This window comes from Drosophila yakuba, chromosome 3R (assembly GCF_016746365.2).
Source record: "Drosophila yakuba strain Tai18E2 chromosome 3R, Prin_Dyak_Tai18E2_2.1, whole genome shotgun sequence".
NCBI classification, from domain to species: domain Eukaryota; kingdom Metazoa; phylum Arthropoda; class Insecta; order Diptera; family Drosophilidae; genus Drosophila; species Drosophila yakuba.
In genome coordinates, this window is record NC_052530.2 from 9,936,891 (window position 1) to 9,954,021 (window position 17,131).

General features: G+C 45.4%; 6 protein-coding genes across 7 annotated transcripts; 5 read left to right on the top strand and 1 right to left on the bottom strand.

Moving 5' to 3' along the window:
* The first annotated feature begins 1,248 nt into the window (after window positions 1-1,248).
* Window positions 1,249-2,449, top strand: LOC6536187 (protein atonal). Its single transcript, XM_002096742.3, has one exon. The coding sequence runs from the start codon at window positions 1,308-1,310 to the stop codon at window positions 2,247-2,249; it is 942 nt and encodes a 313-aa protein (XP_002096778.1). The 5' UTR covers window positions 1,249-1,307; the 3' UTR covers window positions 2,250-2,449.
* A 7,912-nt stretch (window positions 2,450-10,361) lies between these two features.
* LOC26535973 lies at window positions 10,362-11,015 on the top strand. The gene is made up of 3 exons (XM_015192117.3): window positions 10,362-10,517; window positions 10,642-10,692; window positions 10,755-11,015. The coding sequence occupies exons 1-3, from the start codon at window positions 10,412-10,414 to the stop codon at window positions 10,955-10,957; spliced, it is 360 nt and encodes a 119-aa protein (XP_015047603.1). The 5' UTR covers window positions 10,362-10,411; the 3' UTR covers window positions 10,958-11,015.
* A 281-nt stretch (window positions 11,016-11,296) lies between these two features.
* LOC6536188 (protein C19orf12 homolog) lies at window positions 11,297-12,001 on the top strand. The gene is made up of 2 exons (XM_002096743.4): window positions 11,297-11,580; window positions 11,638-12,001. Exons 1-2 carry the CDS (start codon window positions 11,379-11,381, stop codon window positions 11,856-11,858), a joined length of 423 nt encoding a protein of 140 aa, XP_002096779.1. The 5' UTR covers window positions 11,297-11,378; the 3' UTR covers window positions 11,859-12,001.
* An 869-nt stretch (window positions 12,002-12,870) lies between these two features.
* On the bottom strand, window positions 12,871-14,032 carry LOC6536189. The gene is made up of 2 exons (XM_002096744.4): window positions 13,908-14,032; window positions 12,871-13,849 (listed from the first exon to the last, which is right to left on the bottom strand). The coding sequence occupies exons 1-2, from the start codon at window positions 13,956-13,958 to the stop codon at window positions 13,178-13,180; spliced, it is 723 nt and encodes a 240-aa protein (XP_002096780.1). The 5' UTR covers window positions 13,959-14,032; the 3' UTR covers window positions 12,871-13,177.
* Window positions 14,033-14,629: 597 nt separating this feature from the next.
* On the top strand, window positions 14,630-15,464 carry LOC6536190. Of its 2 annotated transcripts, none has more exons than XM_002096745.3 (2): window positions 14,630-14,715; window positions 14,782-15,464. In XM_002096745.3, the coding sequence occupies exons 1-2, from the start codon at window positions 14,668-14,670 to the stop codon at window positions 15,430-15,432; spliced, it is 699 nt and encodes a 232-aa protein (XP_002096781.1). In that variant the 5' UTR covers window positions 14,630-14,667; the 3' UTR covers window positions 15,433-15,464. The 2 variants fall into 2 exon arrangements, with proteins under 2 accessions (XP_002096781.1, XP_039231352.1); XM_039375418.1 differs by having other exon boundaries at window positions 14,682-14,715; window positions 14,773-15,464.
* Window positions 15,465-15,767: 303 nt separating this feature from the next.
* On the top strand, window positions 15,768-17,040 carry LOC6536191. Its single transcript, XM_002096746.4, has one exon. The coding sequence runs from the start codon at window positions 15,813-15,815 to the stop codon at window positions 16,962-16,964; it is 1,152 nt and encodes a 383-aa protein (XP_002096782.1). The 5' UTR covers window positions 15,768-15,812; the 3' UTR covers window positions 16,965-17,040.
* Window positions 17,041-17,131: the final 91 nt, after the last annotated feature.

Consider the following 17,131-nt stretch of genomic DNA (forward strand, 5'->3'; position numbering starts at 1 on the left):
CAACTGTCGGTTGCGGCAAGTGGCTCGTTGCTCGTAAATTGCACAGGACATTCAAGAGGGTCGTTCAGGGCATTCGAGGACTCTCAGGGGTGGACAAAAGGTCAAACATGCCTGTGTGCGTCCAATAAATTGGTGGTGCCGCTCTTGGTGCGGTTTGTTGTGTGACATTTTTATCTAATTGACAGCGTTTTTATTGCCCGGCGAAAAAGATCAGATCCTTTTGGGGCGTGCTACTAGTTGTGCGACTGGGTGGCCGCGGAACTTCAAAGATGCCAGGACACTCCCCCGCAAGCGGTTGAAGGTGAATTGCATTGCATTGCATTATGATTTCCAGCGAATCATTAAGGATCAAGGGGCGTAGCGAAGGGATCTAAGGACCACCGTGGCCGCTTCGTTTTGCCGTGTCATCCTGGGATCTACAACTAAATTCCCTGCTCACGATCGAACCCACGGCCGTATTAATAGCAAGGCGCTAAAATGTTAACCCAACTCTTAGTTAGTGCCTGCCACGCTTATTAGGCACTAGGCAAGACGAAGGTGAAGGTCAGTCCTGGGACTCGGTCAAGCGTGTCCTTGGAGGGCCGGCGCTATCAACTACCCTCTTCAAGGTACCGGCAACAAGCGTATCAATTGGAGAATTTGCCAAGTTGTAATAAACAAGATTTTTCATTGCGATATTTCGCCCCCGACTTTTGGTCAGCATGTCGAATGACCTGGCGGCGGTAGATTTGTAAGGGTTTCGCTAGCCAGGATCAGGTAGATCGAACCCACTTGCAACCGATTCAGATTAGATAAACTCATGAGAACCGCTCTGCCATTTGGTGCTGACAAATCAACGAGGGGATTTTTGCAAATTTCGCCTCACTTTGCGGTCGACTTTAATCCCGTTTAGGGATTCAAATCGATTGTTTGTCCAAAGTTCTGTTTGCATTTCCGCCCATAATCCTGTTCCGGTTGTGCTGGCCACCCTATAATCATCTTGTTAGCGGCTTTAGATGCCCAGATAGTCGGTTTTCTAGCGCCATTTTAAGCTCTGACCGAACTGAGGTAGAACAGGGCTCTCTGAGGCCGTTGCAACTCACCACCAGCTGCCATTGGTCGTGCCACTCGGGCGGCACGTGCTGCCTTCTGTGGCAACTCGTTTACCTGTCCCCCTACCTGCCTTTCAGGCCCTTCTGGCCGTCGTGGTGGGTTTGCGGGTATAAATAGGGCCGAAAGGACGAGAGACCAGTCAGAAACCCGCCAGCATTCGCAGCGTTCGTATCGTTTCATCCAGCAACATAGCACCACCATACAGCAGCAGCAACATGTCGTCCAGTGAGATCTATCGCTACTACTACAAGACATCCGAGGACTTGCAGGGCTTCAAGACAGCCGCCACCGAGCCGTACTTTAATCCCATGGCCGCCTACAATCCCGGCGTGACCCACTACCAGTTCAATGGGAACACCCTGGCCAGCAGCAGTAACTATCTGTCGGCCAATGGGTTCATAAGCTTCGAGCAGGCCAGTTCCGATGGCTGGATCTCCTCCTCGCCGGCTAGCCACCGATCCGAGAGTCCCGAGTATGTGGATCTCAATACTATGTACAATGGAGGCTGCAACAACATGGCCCAGAACCAGCAATACGGAATGATTATGGAGCAGGCTGTGGTGTCCACAGCACCCGTCGTTCCAGTAGCCTCGCCACCCGCAGTGGAGGTCATGGGCTCCTCCAATGTGGGCACTTGCAAAACGATTCCAGCGCCAGCAGCTCAGAAACCCAAGCGCAGCTACACGAAGAAGAGCCAGCCCAACACCACTGCCACCTCCACACCGACTGCAGCCGCAGAGGAGTCACCTGCCCAAGTCAATCTGTACACGGAGGATTTCCAGAACTTTGACTTCGACAACTCCGCCTTGTTCGATGACAGCGTCGAGGACGATGAGGACCTAATGCTCTTCAGCGGCGGCGAGGAGTTCGATGGCAATGACGGATCCTTTGACTTGGCCGATGGTGAGAACCAAGATGCCGCTGCCGGGGGCTCGGGAAAGAAGAGGCGTGGCAAGCAGATCACGCCCGTGGTGAAGAGGAAGCGTCGCCTGGCCGCCAATGCCCGTGAGCGTCGTCGGATGCAGAACCTCAACCAGGCCTTCGATCGCCTACGCCAGTATCTTCCCTGCCTGGGTAACGATCGCCAGCTGTCCAAGCACGAGACCCTCCAAATGGCCCAGACCTATATCTCCGCTCTCGGGGATCTGCTGCGTTGAATGACCCGATCCCGATTCCAATCCCAAGTACTATTCTCAGTTATTGTTGGAGCTTGCCAAATGTTGTACCTACTTTGTATATATTGCCAGAAGCCCAGTAGTGAATTACCGCTTAAGTATTATGCTGTTTATTGTTTAGTTAATTAGCCTAAATGGAAGACAATGATTACGAGTAAGGAAGACAAAATAAAAGCACTATTAATAATTTAAAACATATGTTGGTTTTTTAGTAAACGTAGACTCTCTCACAGTTTTAGTACCTATGGAAGTATTACTACATCCACATGATAAATATAAAAATTCAAGAATTTCAAGAAGAAGTCAGTGAAATAAGTAATCCAAATCCTTTTATCTCTGAACGGTTCTGCTTACCAATCCTCGACATCCACACTTATCGGCGGGGCATCAATTCTCACACAGTTTCCGAGGGCTTTGCGTCTCGCGCCCAGTGAATTGGACTTTATTATATGGGGGAAGGTGATCGATTTGGCGCTTCGCGATCAATTTGTAGACAGTTCGACAAAATTAGGGCCCTTCTTAATCGGCCTGGCCAAAACAAATACGCAGCGGACGATAATTACACGGCACGGCGCGCCGGAGTGTAGCTGCCAAATTAAGTTAAGTGTTGGGCTGATCTGCTTTCAGCAGTCGCAGGTCGCATGCATTGTCCGTTGTCCGCATGTCCGTTTGTCCGCATGTCCGTTTGTCCGTCCCTGTCTCTGGAACCTCTTCAACTTCATATCCCAGTGGATGTCCCAGCCGAGTCCCGAAAACCAAGCGCCACTAACAAATCGTTTAATGCGAAGTTCGATCCCCGATCGTTGTTGGCGGATAACCTCAGCGGCTTAAGACTTTAAGCCGAAACTGTGCACTCAGAAAAACAATGAGGGGATCAAAAAGTTTACAAAGTTAGCAATGGATAATAAAGAAGAATATCATTTAGGAGACCTGGGCTATTCCCAACAGGTAAAGTAATTAAATGTATATATTATATATTAGGGGATTGAGAATATCGTAATACCAAGAATAGATCAAAGCTAATTTGATTGTTGGTTTATTTTTGTATAACACGAATCATTCACTTTAAAATATTATGAAATATATTGAGTGGTATCAGAAGGATGATATTTTTGACTTGAATCTAAGGAAGATTTCTAGCAGTGCAGCATTTCATTCAGCTTAAAGCGAAGCAGAGATCCCCGGCCCAGTCAGTCAGTCATTCAGTCAGTCAGTCAATCATTCGGAAGATTCGAAGCCAATTTGTTGATAGCGACAGCGACTCCTGACCGTGGCGATTCGATCGACTCCCGCATGGGAATTGGAGCGCTCGGAGGCGGCTGGCGAGGGAGGGGGCGTGGCAGCGACCGGATTTCGTGGGCTGTTACTGTTTGTTTTGCAAAATCATTTTCGGGCGTCGCCGCAAAAGCTGCACGGATTTCGTATTTCGGGATTTCGGGGCACATAATCAAAAGGAAATTCACATAATTAGTTAAGCGGCAGCGCGGCATCGACAGGGCTTCGTTAAATTGTTAATGACTTAATTTAGTGATCGCGAGGTGCGGGCGTCCCTCTCTCACATTCTCTTTCTCTCTCTCTCTCTCTTCCTGCGTCGCAGGCAATTATATTTGTATAGGCGCGAATGCGAGGCATAAAGGCGATATCCTGCCGATATCCCTGGAGTGTCGCTCTTGTTAGCGACAATTTACGGCTTTGAACGCTTCCGCACAAAGCGCTGCCGTCAATTTGTCAATTACACAAATTGTTCGGCTCCGTTCGCTTTTCCCCCTTCCCGCCCCAAAAGCCACGCACAACAAAAGGGTGCGAACCGTCGTCCTGCGGGGTCCCTCTTCCTGCCAATATCGCTCGTTATTGCCGAGCAGCTACTCCAGCTACTCCAGCTACTCCAGCTACTTCAGCTACCACCTGCATGCAGCTGCACAGTTCAGCACAGCAGAGATTCGGACTCGAATTCAGATACAGCTTCCAAAATGCAACTGCCTGCCAATACAATTAGTTAGAATTCATGAATGGCAACTGGACCCCAGTCGAGTTCTGGCTTACTGGCTCACTGGCTTTCGGCTTTCAGTGTTCAGTTTTCAGTGTTCAGTGTTCAGCTTTCGGCTTTCAGCCTTTGGCTTTTGGCAGTGCCGCCGACACAGCAGCAACATCCCATCGCAAAACAGGAGGAGCAGCAGCGGCAGAAGTGGCAGAAGCGGCAGCCACTTGCATGTCTTTGTCAATTTATAGACAGCTTGCCTGAGCATTATTAACACGTATTATTACGAGTATGCATCCGATGTCCGTTGTGGGGCTGCATATTTTGTGGGTTTTTCTTGCCGTCCGACAAGGGGAACGAATGCCCCGAAATTTGTCATGTCGATAATTGGCGAGCTTTATTTTGAGGTTTTTGAGGTTGCTTACTTTTTGTATCCGACGCTTTGGTAGTTAGTGCATCTGCATTTGTATCCGTATCTGTATCTACATCTGCGTTAAGTAACTTAATGAGCTTTAACACCATCAATTTGTCACTTCTTGTTAGTGTCGCCATGGGGCAGTATCTGAATGGGTTATTGTACCGATGGACTTGGACTCGTTCAGTGCAGACGATATTGGTCTCAGCTGAAGTTCAAGGACTTATGCATTTTGCTGCACAAATTGAAACAATCGATGGAGCAAGTTTTTATGGATGAAAACTACCTTTTCGGTCTAATAATAAAGCCAAATAAACACTTGGCAACAGGTAGTTCTGGCAATCCATTGTGCCACGTAATATTCAATTACCCCTGCACATTTTTTAATTGCGGTTTTGGTATGTTTTGAAATAATTTATATGCTATTTCTAATGTTTTTTTGTTATATCTCGCTCAATAGATTTTCTCATGCCTTTTTGGGCACAATTTCCCTCATTTTTGTAGGGTCTAACCACAAGCATTACTTTGTATCTTTTTCCTACTCTCAAGTGCAGTTTCCGTTTCCGCCGATTTGTTTTGGCATTGTTGTGTGAACATTTTGCGCTGATCCTTTAATTGTTGCGCAACCTTTGCCGGCGAACTTGCAGGAACCCAGGTCCGAAACCGATGGTCCCAAGGATTCATGCCCAAGTGATTAATGCCAGACCTTTCTCCCAAGTCGCGTGTGCAGCGAAATTAGTGGGATTTCGTATTGTGAGTGACTGTGTTTGTGTGTGTGGGCATCGACATCCGATCGGTTTTGGCCAAACTCAAAGTCCGGGTCAAATGAATGCAATTATTAAGTCATAAAACGGACAGCGTAAAATGCCAAAGTCTGTAATTAGCGACACCAAATCACGGCAGCCGCGCCCCTCTTCTCTTCATACATCCTTTCTCAGCCCATTACCGCACACTGTGTGCGGTCCGCGGGGAAAGGAGAGAGATTACCTGGGATGGGAAGAGAGATAGGCAGAGTCCTCTGGAGGTCACCGTTTGTTTTGGGCAGCCATGGCCCACAAGGGCAGCGGCAATTAGTCAAACGATTCGCAACGCATCTACCATCAATCAACGTAGGGCACAGAGCTCCGGTTACCGATCCCGATCATCATTATCCTCGTCCTCCTCATCGGGAGCAGTAACAAACTTAACCGTTATCCATTTGACAAATAATTCGCACGGCCAAAGGCCCAAAATCTCTGGGTAACTCAATTAGCCACACAGACGATCGGCATGGCACACTTGACTGACTTTCGGTTTCCAGGCTTCGGGCTCTTGGGCCCAGATTCAGGACCCACCAAGTTGGTGGCCATCCCAGTTAGGTTGGCTGGCGACCCAGAAGAACCAAAGTTCTTAGTATCTCACGCTGCAGCCAACGGTGATCGAAGATCGACAGTGAAAGTGCATCAGAAATCAAAGTCGTTCTGGATTTTTTGACAACTTTTTGGCGAGGCATCAAATTAACACAAAGGGCAAAAACTTTAAGATGCTACCAAGACAAGGCACAGATCAAGCAAAAGGTAGCAGAGAAGTGCAAACTAATTATACTCTACTATTTAAAATAAATTAATGCAATTAAGTCACAAGTTAATGCATGTTACTTGGTGTTACACATGGTCGCACTAAACTGTCTGAATATATAATATTATATATGTGGTATAAAAGTTTAGATTTTCTATCAAGGATTTCGTTTAGCAGTTCCATAGCTTTGATTCTCCGGCAGTCTGCGAGAAAGAGTATTCCCCATTTGGCAACACAAAAATCCTTTTGCCAGCCGTTGTTAACTGAAATTGCCACACGCAAGCCATCGCCATCGCTTTGTCACGTTAAGAGGAGAGTCTGAAGATTTGGTCTCGTCTGCGTCTTTGGGCCGAACAAAAGATTCCTGGTGCGGGGCCTGTAATTTTGTATTGACATTGGGTCATTTGATACAGTTTTCCAGCTCATTTGCTTGTAATTGGGCACCGAAGTCTCGCCCAGAGTCCGCATGGAATCTTCGGAGACTCCCTTACCACCAAAAGCCTGTGCTCGGGTTGACGACTTTTCAAATTATCAGTAATATTATGGAACTTATATATTTATTAATCAGGATTTCGTGTGAAAAATGCGTCCAGAGTGCGTTCAAAGTTACTGCTTGAGCTCGGCTCAGCAGACAGCAACAAGAACAACATTTTCGGCAGGACCCTTCAATTTAATGTCAACGACGTCGGTGGCGTTGGCATCACTTCATCTTTGGCCTTTTTTTTTGTCTCATTGTTGGCAGTAGCTTTGGTTGAGGGGATGGAGCTGTTCTGCCACCTGCATTGACTGGCCCCCGGACTCTGCGATTTTTTTTCGGGAGAGTGTCGCGACCCGGAGTGAGGGTGAACTTAATCCCTTGGCCCCAATTATTCAAGTAATTAAGTATTAATGTGCGAAATTTTATCACCTGCGGCAAGGGGTGAGCCGGCTATGTGCTGGACAAGCCGTGATTTTCCAGCCGATTTGTGTTTGAAAGTGGGGCTTCTTGAACCCGATATCGGGATTGAGTTGGGCGTTGAAAAGAAAGGGAATCTCTCTAAGGGTAACTATATGAAATTCTCTAGAAGCTGATTGAATTAGCTTGTGTTTGAAACTTTTCTTTACTTCAATTTATAAATAACAAACCAACCAAAATTAATCAAAACTGGGCTTAACCGAGTTGGAATCTTCTCGGAATAACCATAACTTTGAGTGATTGCCTATAAAATATCTCGGTCTGATCAAGGAGCACCGCATCTGGCCGCTGAAGATCTAAAGGATCGTTTCACGATCGAGTGCAATTAGCAGATATAATCCGTGTGATTCCACCCAACTAAAATGTCAATAACAATAAATTCCTGGCAGCTAAGCGCCGACAAAACTGGCGATCAAGATAGCAATGTGATCAGCTCATAACTGTCAAGAGGAAATCAATTGATTTGCCCAAAGGATCGGCCCAGCGAAAAAGGATAGGGAAGACAGAAACGGCAAGGATACACCGCGGACCTCACAGGACTCGCTTCGCATAATATTTTAGAGGCGTGTTCCGCCTGTCAACATTTTATGTTGGTGGTCAGAGAGTCAAGTTGTGGTCGCAACTGACACAGCAGCCGAAGAAAGGCGAACTCTTTGGATGCTGGGAACCGTGCGGGTGTTCCCAGGACAGGTCCTTGAGCGGACAATGGAACAATGGCGAGTCCTTTGTGAAACAAAGGCCACTACTTACAACACATTATGACACGGAATCGAAAACGAAAACGAAAACTACTCGGAATGCCAATGGGCATTCTATGTCCCTTCAACGACCTGATTCATTGCTATTGCTCTATTTCTGGAGCTCCTGGCGAGCAGCGGCATGTCCTTGCGACTCCTTTTGATGCTTTTGAATTTGCGTGAACCACAACTAATTTTATTGCTTAATTTTTTTGTGTGCCAGTGGCTTTGCGGCGATTTGTTTAATTGAATTGCGCGATCTGTAAAATTATACATTTGTCTCCTCGACAAAGTTCATTATTTATTTCTGTATTTTCGATATTTGGGTTTAATGTAAATGAACTTTTTTGTTTTCGTTGCCCTCGATTTGCTTTTGTTTATGGTCATTTTGTAAACGATTTGGGAATTTTACACGCTCGCCTTGGTGGATAATTTGCGCATCCAAGCGATTTGTTATTCAAGATTTATTTGGACAATTTGTTTTTATTTTTGATCATTACAAAAAATTATAATGGTTTGAACTATTATCATTGTATTATAAATTACATATTCGAAAAACGCAATAAATATTTTCCGCTTCTCGATATAATGATTTAGCTGAGATAGTTTCTGATCTTCTCTCAACCCTTAAGATCATAGGAGTTTTCTAGCATCTTTGTAGACAATCCAATTATTGTGGCGGGCAACTTTCGGAGTTGGCCAGCTGACGCTCCGATATTCTTAAGTGATCCTGTGGCACACGTGTTCATTTGGCTGGCATACGCGCGATTTCGGGGCTCAATTTGGATTTTGGATTTGTAAGCCGAGCCCCGAATGTCTGTGCATCCTTGTCGGCCTCACACCTTCCCCCCTACCAATGCCCAATACGGATTGCCCGTTACTCCCGTCCCATTCCCCCAGGAGCAACCCTTTTCAGTTCCTTCTTTTTTGGGGTCCGCTTGCCCGCTTGCCGAGTCCTTAAAGCCGCTTATCCTGCTGTCGCTGTTCGGGTTTCGAGCTCGGCTGCCTTCCCCGTTCTTTCTGCACTCGTGCTCCGATCGGAAGTCAACAGTAACTGTTGGGCGAGTGCTCCTGCTTCCTTGAAATTGTCTGCCAGGTCGGAGGCAAGAAAGACCCAACCGTAAACGAAACAGCTACAAAAAGTATAATTTCAACTGAGCGGGGATACCGTCCACCGTCCACGCACTCAAAGAAATTAGATTGTTCTTAGAAAATAAAAGAACATGAGATTGTAATTGATTAATTATTATATATTTAGATTATTTAGATTGGAAACCTTTTTGAAATAACTGTAAGGGTGCTATAGATATGGCAAAATGTTGTGGAATTCGCCGAATTTGTTGAATTTGTTATTAGTGTCAATCTGTTTATCGGGAGATCTGGCATTATTTTATAAGTCCAAATACTATTGGACTATTAAATGGAGGGTTTAAGGAAGTTGTCAATCCTACCAGTGGCTTGTATTAAGGTGCTCTTTTCAAACTGCATGAAATAGTTTTTCTGAGTGTTGGGGCGAAGGAGCGTGGGCAACCCAATTTCCGAAGTCAAAAGTGGCACCAGATGACGGCGTGCGCCGTCCGTTTGTTCTGTTCCAAGGACCGGGCTAGAAAGGGACGGGGCGAGAGGTCCTGCTGAAGGTGGAGGAGATGGAGGAGGAAGAGGAAAAGATCGGCCAAAGATGGCATATGTTGCGCCTTGGCTCTATCTCGCTTTGGCCAGTGCCTTCGGAGTGGGTCCTTTTCGCTGGCTTTCACTCGCACGCCACGCGGCTCGTCCTGCAGACAGGCAACAACAATAACGATTATTCGGCATTGTGTGCGCAAGACGCGCCAGTTGGTCGCAGGCGGAAACCTCAATCCTCGATCCTCCAGCCTCGAGCATCCACATACACAGTAGGCAACTGCTAGCAATAGCTAGCTCCCGGCGGCCAGGAGCGATCCGCTCTTGGTTCAGTTACAGTTATCCAAAAGTTCGGCAGTAGCAGTTGGGAGCCCACGCAATTAAAGGTGCATCAATCAAAATTAAAGACAATCCGGCAGCGATTTTTAAACGCCATCTAGGAACGTCAGCCGAATTCTGAAAGGAGCCGTCCCTTTGATATGCGAATCTTCCGACAATATCGCTTGTGCCAATACAATGTATGTATACGGCTCAAGGTAAGGACCATTAAATTCAAATTAATATTTAATATCCGACTAGCAACCGCTTAACATCAACGAACTCTTCTGAATGGTGCTTAATCTCAAACTAAATTCGTGCCTAAATTTTCATTTTAGTCTTACTAATATAAAGCCCAGCTTAACTTAATAATAATAAGACAAAATTAACTTCAACAATTCCACTATCCAGAATGTTTTCCTTAAACAAAAAATACCGTTTGGTAATAATAATTGCATTGCGACAAGGTATTTTTAAAGTTCGCTAAATGCTTATCACGATGCATCGATAAGAAGTTTAGTATGCGCTGCAAGACACACTTAGTCAGACACAAAGACACTTAAAATGGTGAAACTCGATTTGGAAAAGATGTTGGAAACTTTGCTTTCAACGGTGAGAAGGAGGAAAAGTGAAGAGAGAAGGGAGAAAGGGGTTGAGATTGTACCCAAAAGTAAGTTTTGCCAAATGCATTGGATATTTTTAGAGACTATAATGGACTTGGTATCCGTATACCCACTACACAATGACTATATATCCGTGCGCATAACTTATAAATGACTAATAACTTTTCACAGAAGCTGAAGATGTCCAAGAACTTGAAAGTTCTAACGGTCTATTTACAGAAGGCAAGTACATTCCAGAACACCTTAAACGTTTAACTATCATCACAAATTACTTTGAAATGCAGGAGTTATCAACTGGGTGTATCGGAAAATTATGGATTTGGCCGTGACTGTATTAGAAAAACTGATGGACTTTGTGGAGGCAGCTATTTTAAGAGTAGTTAATGCTGTGGAGTATTTCTATCAAGATTTCAAAGTGCAGTGTGTCGCATTGGGGGCTTTTGTGGAATATTTGACCAATCGTTTGGGATTCCAAATCGAAATGTAATTTTGCCTGCGGTTCAATAAATTCCAGTCCATGCCTTTGAAGCAAGATTCGCACTAAATTGTCTACGTTTTTCTTTATCTATTTATTTATTTACATATATATAGGTAACTTGGGGTAAAGGTGTATAAGAAAACTAAGAACTAGGATTTGTTTAGACTTGGCATCTCAATACTGTATGGGTTCTGATAGTGGTAATTCTAAAAAAGCTTTCAATATATACATATATGCGAAGCTTAATAGCAACGATAGATTGAAAATGATTTGGATGGATTGTTTTCTATCGGGTAACTCTCCTCCCCAGTAGAAAATGTACATTTATTACTGATAACGAAATGACTGCGTAGTCGCAATCAGTTGCTAGAAAGATCCTCACCTGTAAAGAAGTAAAACTTTATAAAGAAAATATATATATATTGAAAATATGGATTCAGCCATGCAAGAAATCCTTGAGGCCCTGGCTATACTGGCCGACGACGAAAATATCCAGCTGACCATCAAGGAGTCCAGCAAGGGAGCTGCAATTTGCGCTGGGGCTGCGCTGATCGGAGGTTTACTGCTGGGCCCCCGTGGACTGGCAGTGGGCGGGGTCATCGGTGGTCTCACCGCCTACGGACTTACGGAGGGTAAGAGTCTCCAGCTAGGCATGCTGAAACCCATTCTTATCAGTTTTTGAATTTCAGGAAAGTTTAAGCCCCTGAGTGAGGTCATTTTGAATGATTTGACGGAAAGTCAGCGTCGAGAAATGAGGCAGCACGTGATCAGGGCTATATCCGATGTAAGAAATGTCCGGGTTGAGGAGGTCGCAAGACTAATATTGAATAACCAGCAAGTGCAAAGGGTTGCACTCGACGCACTAAAGTCTTTTATCACTGATCGTATGGGAAGGACCATCATTGATTAAGCATTACTAGAAATATTTGTTCAAACAATACTTCCAAGTATAAGTTGTTATAATAGAACTTTTTTGCTGAACCACCGAACCATTTTTAGCGCGTGGTATAACTTCATTAGTGACGTCAATAAAGTAAAAACCATTTCAGCTTATAATTTTATAGTTATATGTAGAAAAACCCCCTTTTTTTCTGGCTCCAGGCTCTCTTGGTTTTTTCCAGATAGAGAGAGAGAGAGCCATCATAGATACCGCACGACTAGTGACTAACCTTATCGATATGGTTCCGCTCAGAACTCGGTTTCCAATAGACAAGAGTCGCGCGCTCTACGTCACCAAAATCCGTCAGATGTCTGGAGGAACCGAGGAGGAGCTGAACAGATGTTGGAGTAGGCGGAATTTGTGCAGCTACAATACCAAGGCGATCATCAACAGGGCAACGGCAACGGCAACAACTGTTACAAGCAGTAAAAATAAGATAAAATTCAGACTCTTAGTGAAATTGCGGCAAGAGCCGAAATAAAGAGTCGTAGACATTTCGTTGCTGCACCGCGAACAAGCAGGGAGCTCTGTGATGCGATGCTTTGGTGTATCTCACAGATGCACAGATACACGCTTCAAATTTTCGTGCAGTGTGCGGGAGGCAGGTCAAAATAATTTGGCTTACTGCGGAAGCGAGAGGAAGAGGAAAGTAACTGAACTGGCCGATCTCGATCTCGAACTCGAACTCGATCTCCGTCTCTATCTCTTTCTAGGGCCAGCTGTCGCCCATTTGGATCGGATCCGTATGCTACTATATGTTATATCGTGTGGCTGCCACGTGTCGTGGGCAAGTCCATTGGGCAATTGGTCAGTTCGGCCGAACAATGGCCAATTAGTATGCATGCGAGTTTGAAAAGTGAACTTGCGATTAGCCACAAAGTTGCCCAATATACAAATGTATGTACATACATACATACATATGCGCAGTTACAGGGAAACTTCTCTAAACAGCATTTTAAAAAATGTAATTTCCTTGATTAAATTGATTTAAATTTGATTTTATTTTTAGCCCAAGCTTAACAATGATTTACTTATACCCTTTTAAATGACGAACTTAGGTAGGCTTCACTGTGCCTGCGAATATGCAGATAGCTGCACCAGATCGGGTGCAGCAGCTGTAAAATCAATCAAAAACTTGTCAAATAAATGTCATGCATAAGCAATAAGTGAACAGGATGTGGCGAGTCCTCGGCCCTTGTCATCTTGCGGGTGCATAAATTGGCCATTGGCTGTATTGGCTGTATTTGCCTGAGTTCTCTCTTAGGACTACTGCTCACAGGAAGGGTCCACTATGATTGCCGGCACTGATCCTGCTCCTCGCGCAGATAGTCGCCGATCTGCTGCACTACCATGGCACAGCAGAGCTGAGCCAGCTCCACTTGATCCTCGGCGGTCTGGTGGGTCTGCACCAGGAGCAGGGATGCATTGTGCATGGATTGGGCCATCCCCAGATTGATTTCCGCCATCGCGTTGATGAAGCAGACACTTCCGCCCGCTGGAGCTAGTGCATTAAGCGGGGCAGCCCCCAGCATCTGGCACTTGACTGGCAACTGGGCAATCTGTTGGACAAATTCCTGTACTCTGGCCAATGCCAGTTGACCCTGCAGACGGAAATCCTCCAAAAGACTTCCCAAGTCGTCCGTGCACCCACCCAGCTGATGGGTAACATTTTCGTTGAGCTCATCCAGGCTCCAGGCTGGGTTGCAATCGGGATTGGACACCACCAACTGATTGGTCTCATAGATCACATCACTCAGTTGGGCCATAGCATTGGCGGTCAGGACCTCAATGTTTCCGGCAATATTTAGACGAGTGCGATTCATTTTCTCCTCCAACTGAATGGTGGTGCCGTCACTGACATTTACGGCAATCTCCGCCAGATTGTCCACCACCATGGTAACAGGACCATAGTTTGTAGTTTCTGTCTCCACCTCGCTTCCATAGCGGATCACTTGGCAGTCCTGAAAAGCGGAGGGGATATGTACTTGAAAAGTACTTTGGAGTACTCACTGTACTCACTGCCAAAGTCAGCAAAAGCAGTGCAAGAACTCCAAGGGTTTGACTCATCATGTTTCTGTTATATTTCTCTAGTGCGACTGGCCCTCCACTTGACTTGGTATATATAGTCAAAAGATCCAAAGTGTCACGATAAGAGTACGTCTCATAGGAATCAGAACAGAAAACACAATTTCAGCATTAACTTGATTAACGGAGATGATGTTTTCGTGCTTGACTGCGACTTGGTGGACTATGAAACTATTCTAAATATTCCATTTGGTTCCCTTATGACCGTAGTTTGTTTACTCGTTTCAATTATTCTTGTTTTTTGTATTAGGGGCAGTATTAACAGTTGAAGCTTGCAGAAGTGACCTGAGGTTGATGACTAACTTGCAGTACAAAGTCGCTAGAGAGCGACATTGCGATAAGAGTCTTCAAGAAAAGCACATTAAGACACGAATGGGCCATTTGTCTAATTCAGAACTTATTTTCAGCTTTGTTCGGAATTTGAATACCCTGGGATTTAATATTTATTATATACGACTTGTGTGTTGTAAGTTATTTTCGCGTTATTTTCAAGTTATTTCAGTAGTCAAATATTTTTTATAAACAATGAGCATATATTATAATATATTTCGTATTTTATTTATGTTAACACTCTTTTTCAAAAAGAAAGAATCTAGTCTTCGTAGCTAAGGTAACCTTTGAAGATCTATAAATAAAAGCCAAGTTCATATGTGGTATCATACATTTTTCGGAATCAATTTCATATAGTTTCAAGATGACAACTGTGCGGGTGTCACTGCTTCTACTTCAGGCGCTTCTTTGTGTAAGCAATATTATAAATATGATGTATATATGGGTAAAATGTAATATTACAGCAAAGATCTTACAGGTGCATGGTCACATCCAAAGAATTTGGGGACAAAATGGACCACTCTATGAGTCCACAAAGCAGCTAATAGCCAGCCAAAGCTCCAGTGCTGCCAGCATCTGGAACATCACCCAGCAGGCGATCGATCATAAGCTGGAGTATCTACAAGAAGCCAAGGACACACTGGATGACCATCAGCAGGTGGTTAGTGGACGCTTGGAGATGTTCTTTGGAAGTCAGTACAGCGAAGAGTGGCGGGCATGCTCAAAGAAATACGAGCTCCAAGTGGCACACTTCAATCGAGAGCTGGTGGACAAGTACAGCGTCTGCCGGAATTCTCTGGACCACATCACGGATCACTTTCAGGAGGAGATCGTGTTGGAAGCTAGCTTCCTGAGTAAGGCGTCGCAGGAGATCACGGAGTTTGCGAGCACCTGCAGAATCTGGCAGCTAAAGCAGGCTGGTTTCAATCACGCCGGAGTTTTATTGTGCACCGTGGCTGGAATCGGGAGGATCAATCAGCGAATGATAAGCAGTCTGGAGCTTTGCGATGCAATTCTGCTGGAGATGTCCTTGGAAGACCTGGACACACCAAGTTGCCTTTTCTACCATCAACTGAAGATGGAGTTCGATGAGCTCTTTGCGGAGATTGAGTCGTGTGCGATGAACTAGGGAGCTCGTAATAAAGTGGAATGCATTATTAACTGTGGCCCTTTGTCTATATTGTAGTGTTTCAACTTAGAAATAGTCCACATTAGTTAGAATTTTACCTAATGGAGGCACTCACTTTCAGTCACAGCAAAACTTATCTTGACCATTCATAAAAAGCTATAACGAAATTTAAATTTTCTCTCGAAAAACATTGCCCCGTGGAGTTTTATATATAGCGTAACATTGGCGATAAGTCGGATTATCGCACCCTAATCAAGCTGCGCCACTCAAGAAAAACCAAGTGTGGTATCTGCGATAGTGTTTTACGAGCCACACTTCTTCCGATAATGAAGCTGGCCAAAATCCCTCCTCAGTTGCACTGAAACAGTTGGCCGGGCAAAATGGTTGGAAAAGCATTGCTCCTGCTGGCCTGTGTGCCGCTCTTCGCTGCTGGTGAAGCCCACCAGGAACTGGAGGATCTGCTGCAGAAGCAGCAGGTGGAGTTGCAGCTGTCTGGCGAGGAAGTGGCTGCTCTGCGTCCATTGTACCTAGAGTTCCAGGCGCAGTACAACTATATGTATAGCTTGAGGCTGCAGAATGGCGATGGCAGTGATCAGAATCCCACGGAGGAGCCTGAACTGGATAGCAACTATCAACGGGCATTTGAAGACTTTCGCGACAAGTTCTCCATTTACTTGGATGAGCAACCTCGAGTTGTGTACGACACAAAATTGCCCACTGTCGACGAGATCATGGGACAGCCCAGCTCCGACTTCAGCGCGGATCAGAGGGCGGAATTCGAGGACCTACGGGAGATTATTCAGGATGTGATTGATGAGGCACAGTTCGGCATTGACGACTTGGTGGAGAGGGCCATCCAACTGGAGACGAATCTGCTGAAGCTGAACAAGCCAAAGATTGTGACTGCAGCCATTGCCGGATTGGGATACATGTGGAACTACTGGGGCCGAGGAAGCCAGGCCGCCTACTGCAGTTACTCGCTGGTTCCGGAATTCCAGATTGGTCTGCAGGCCATTAACGATGGCGTTGATTGCTACACCCGCACCATGGCCTTGGTCCTGCGCATTCAGAATGAAACAGTGGCCGCTGTGAAGGAGGTTAAACGCAATGTCAGCAGTCTAGTGAAGATTTACAAGAAGATCGCCGCCAAACAGACCACCGTGGGCAAAATCCTTTCTGGTACGGTAAACGCACTCAGTGCCATTCGCCGGGTACACGACATTATCGCTGTCGGAATCGAAGTCTACGGCAAAATCAACAACCAGTTGCCGGGAGAAGCTCTCCACTCTGCACAGTGTGGAGTGGTATTCGTCAACAGCATACCCCAAATGCTGGAAACGGCCCAGAACCTGACCACCTGCATTACCTACGTGAATCCGGATAAGCCCGACTTTGAGTTCACGCATCCCGAAGAGGATCGCTACTGGAACACTGGCGCTGATCCCCCGGAAATACCCCATGAAAACATAGTGGACGACGATGACGATGATACGGACTACCCGGAGTTGGACGACTATGAGGATCACAGATAAGCTTTTGGAATTTCAACCTATTGATAGATAAGTTAGGTTTTGATAGTCGGCACAATAAAGCACAGATAAGAATAAATTGATCGTTGTGATTAACAATTATTGTTGAAGTTATGGAAAGCTTGTGATTAAAACTGCTCAGTATACAAGGAAGTGTGTGATTTATAATA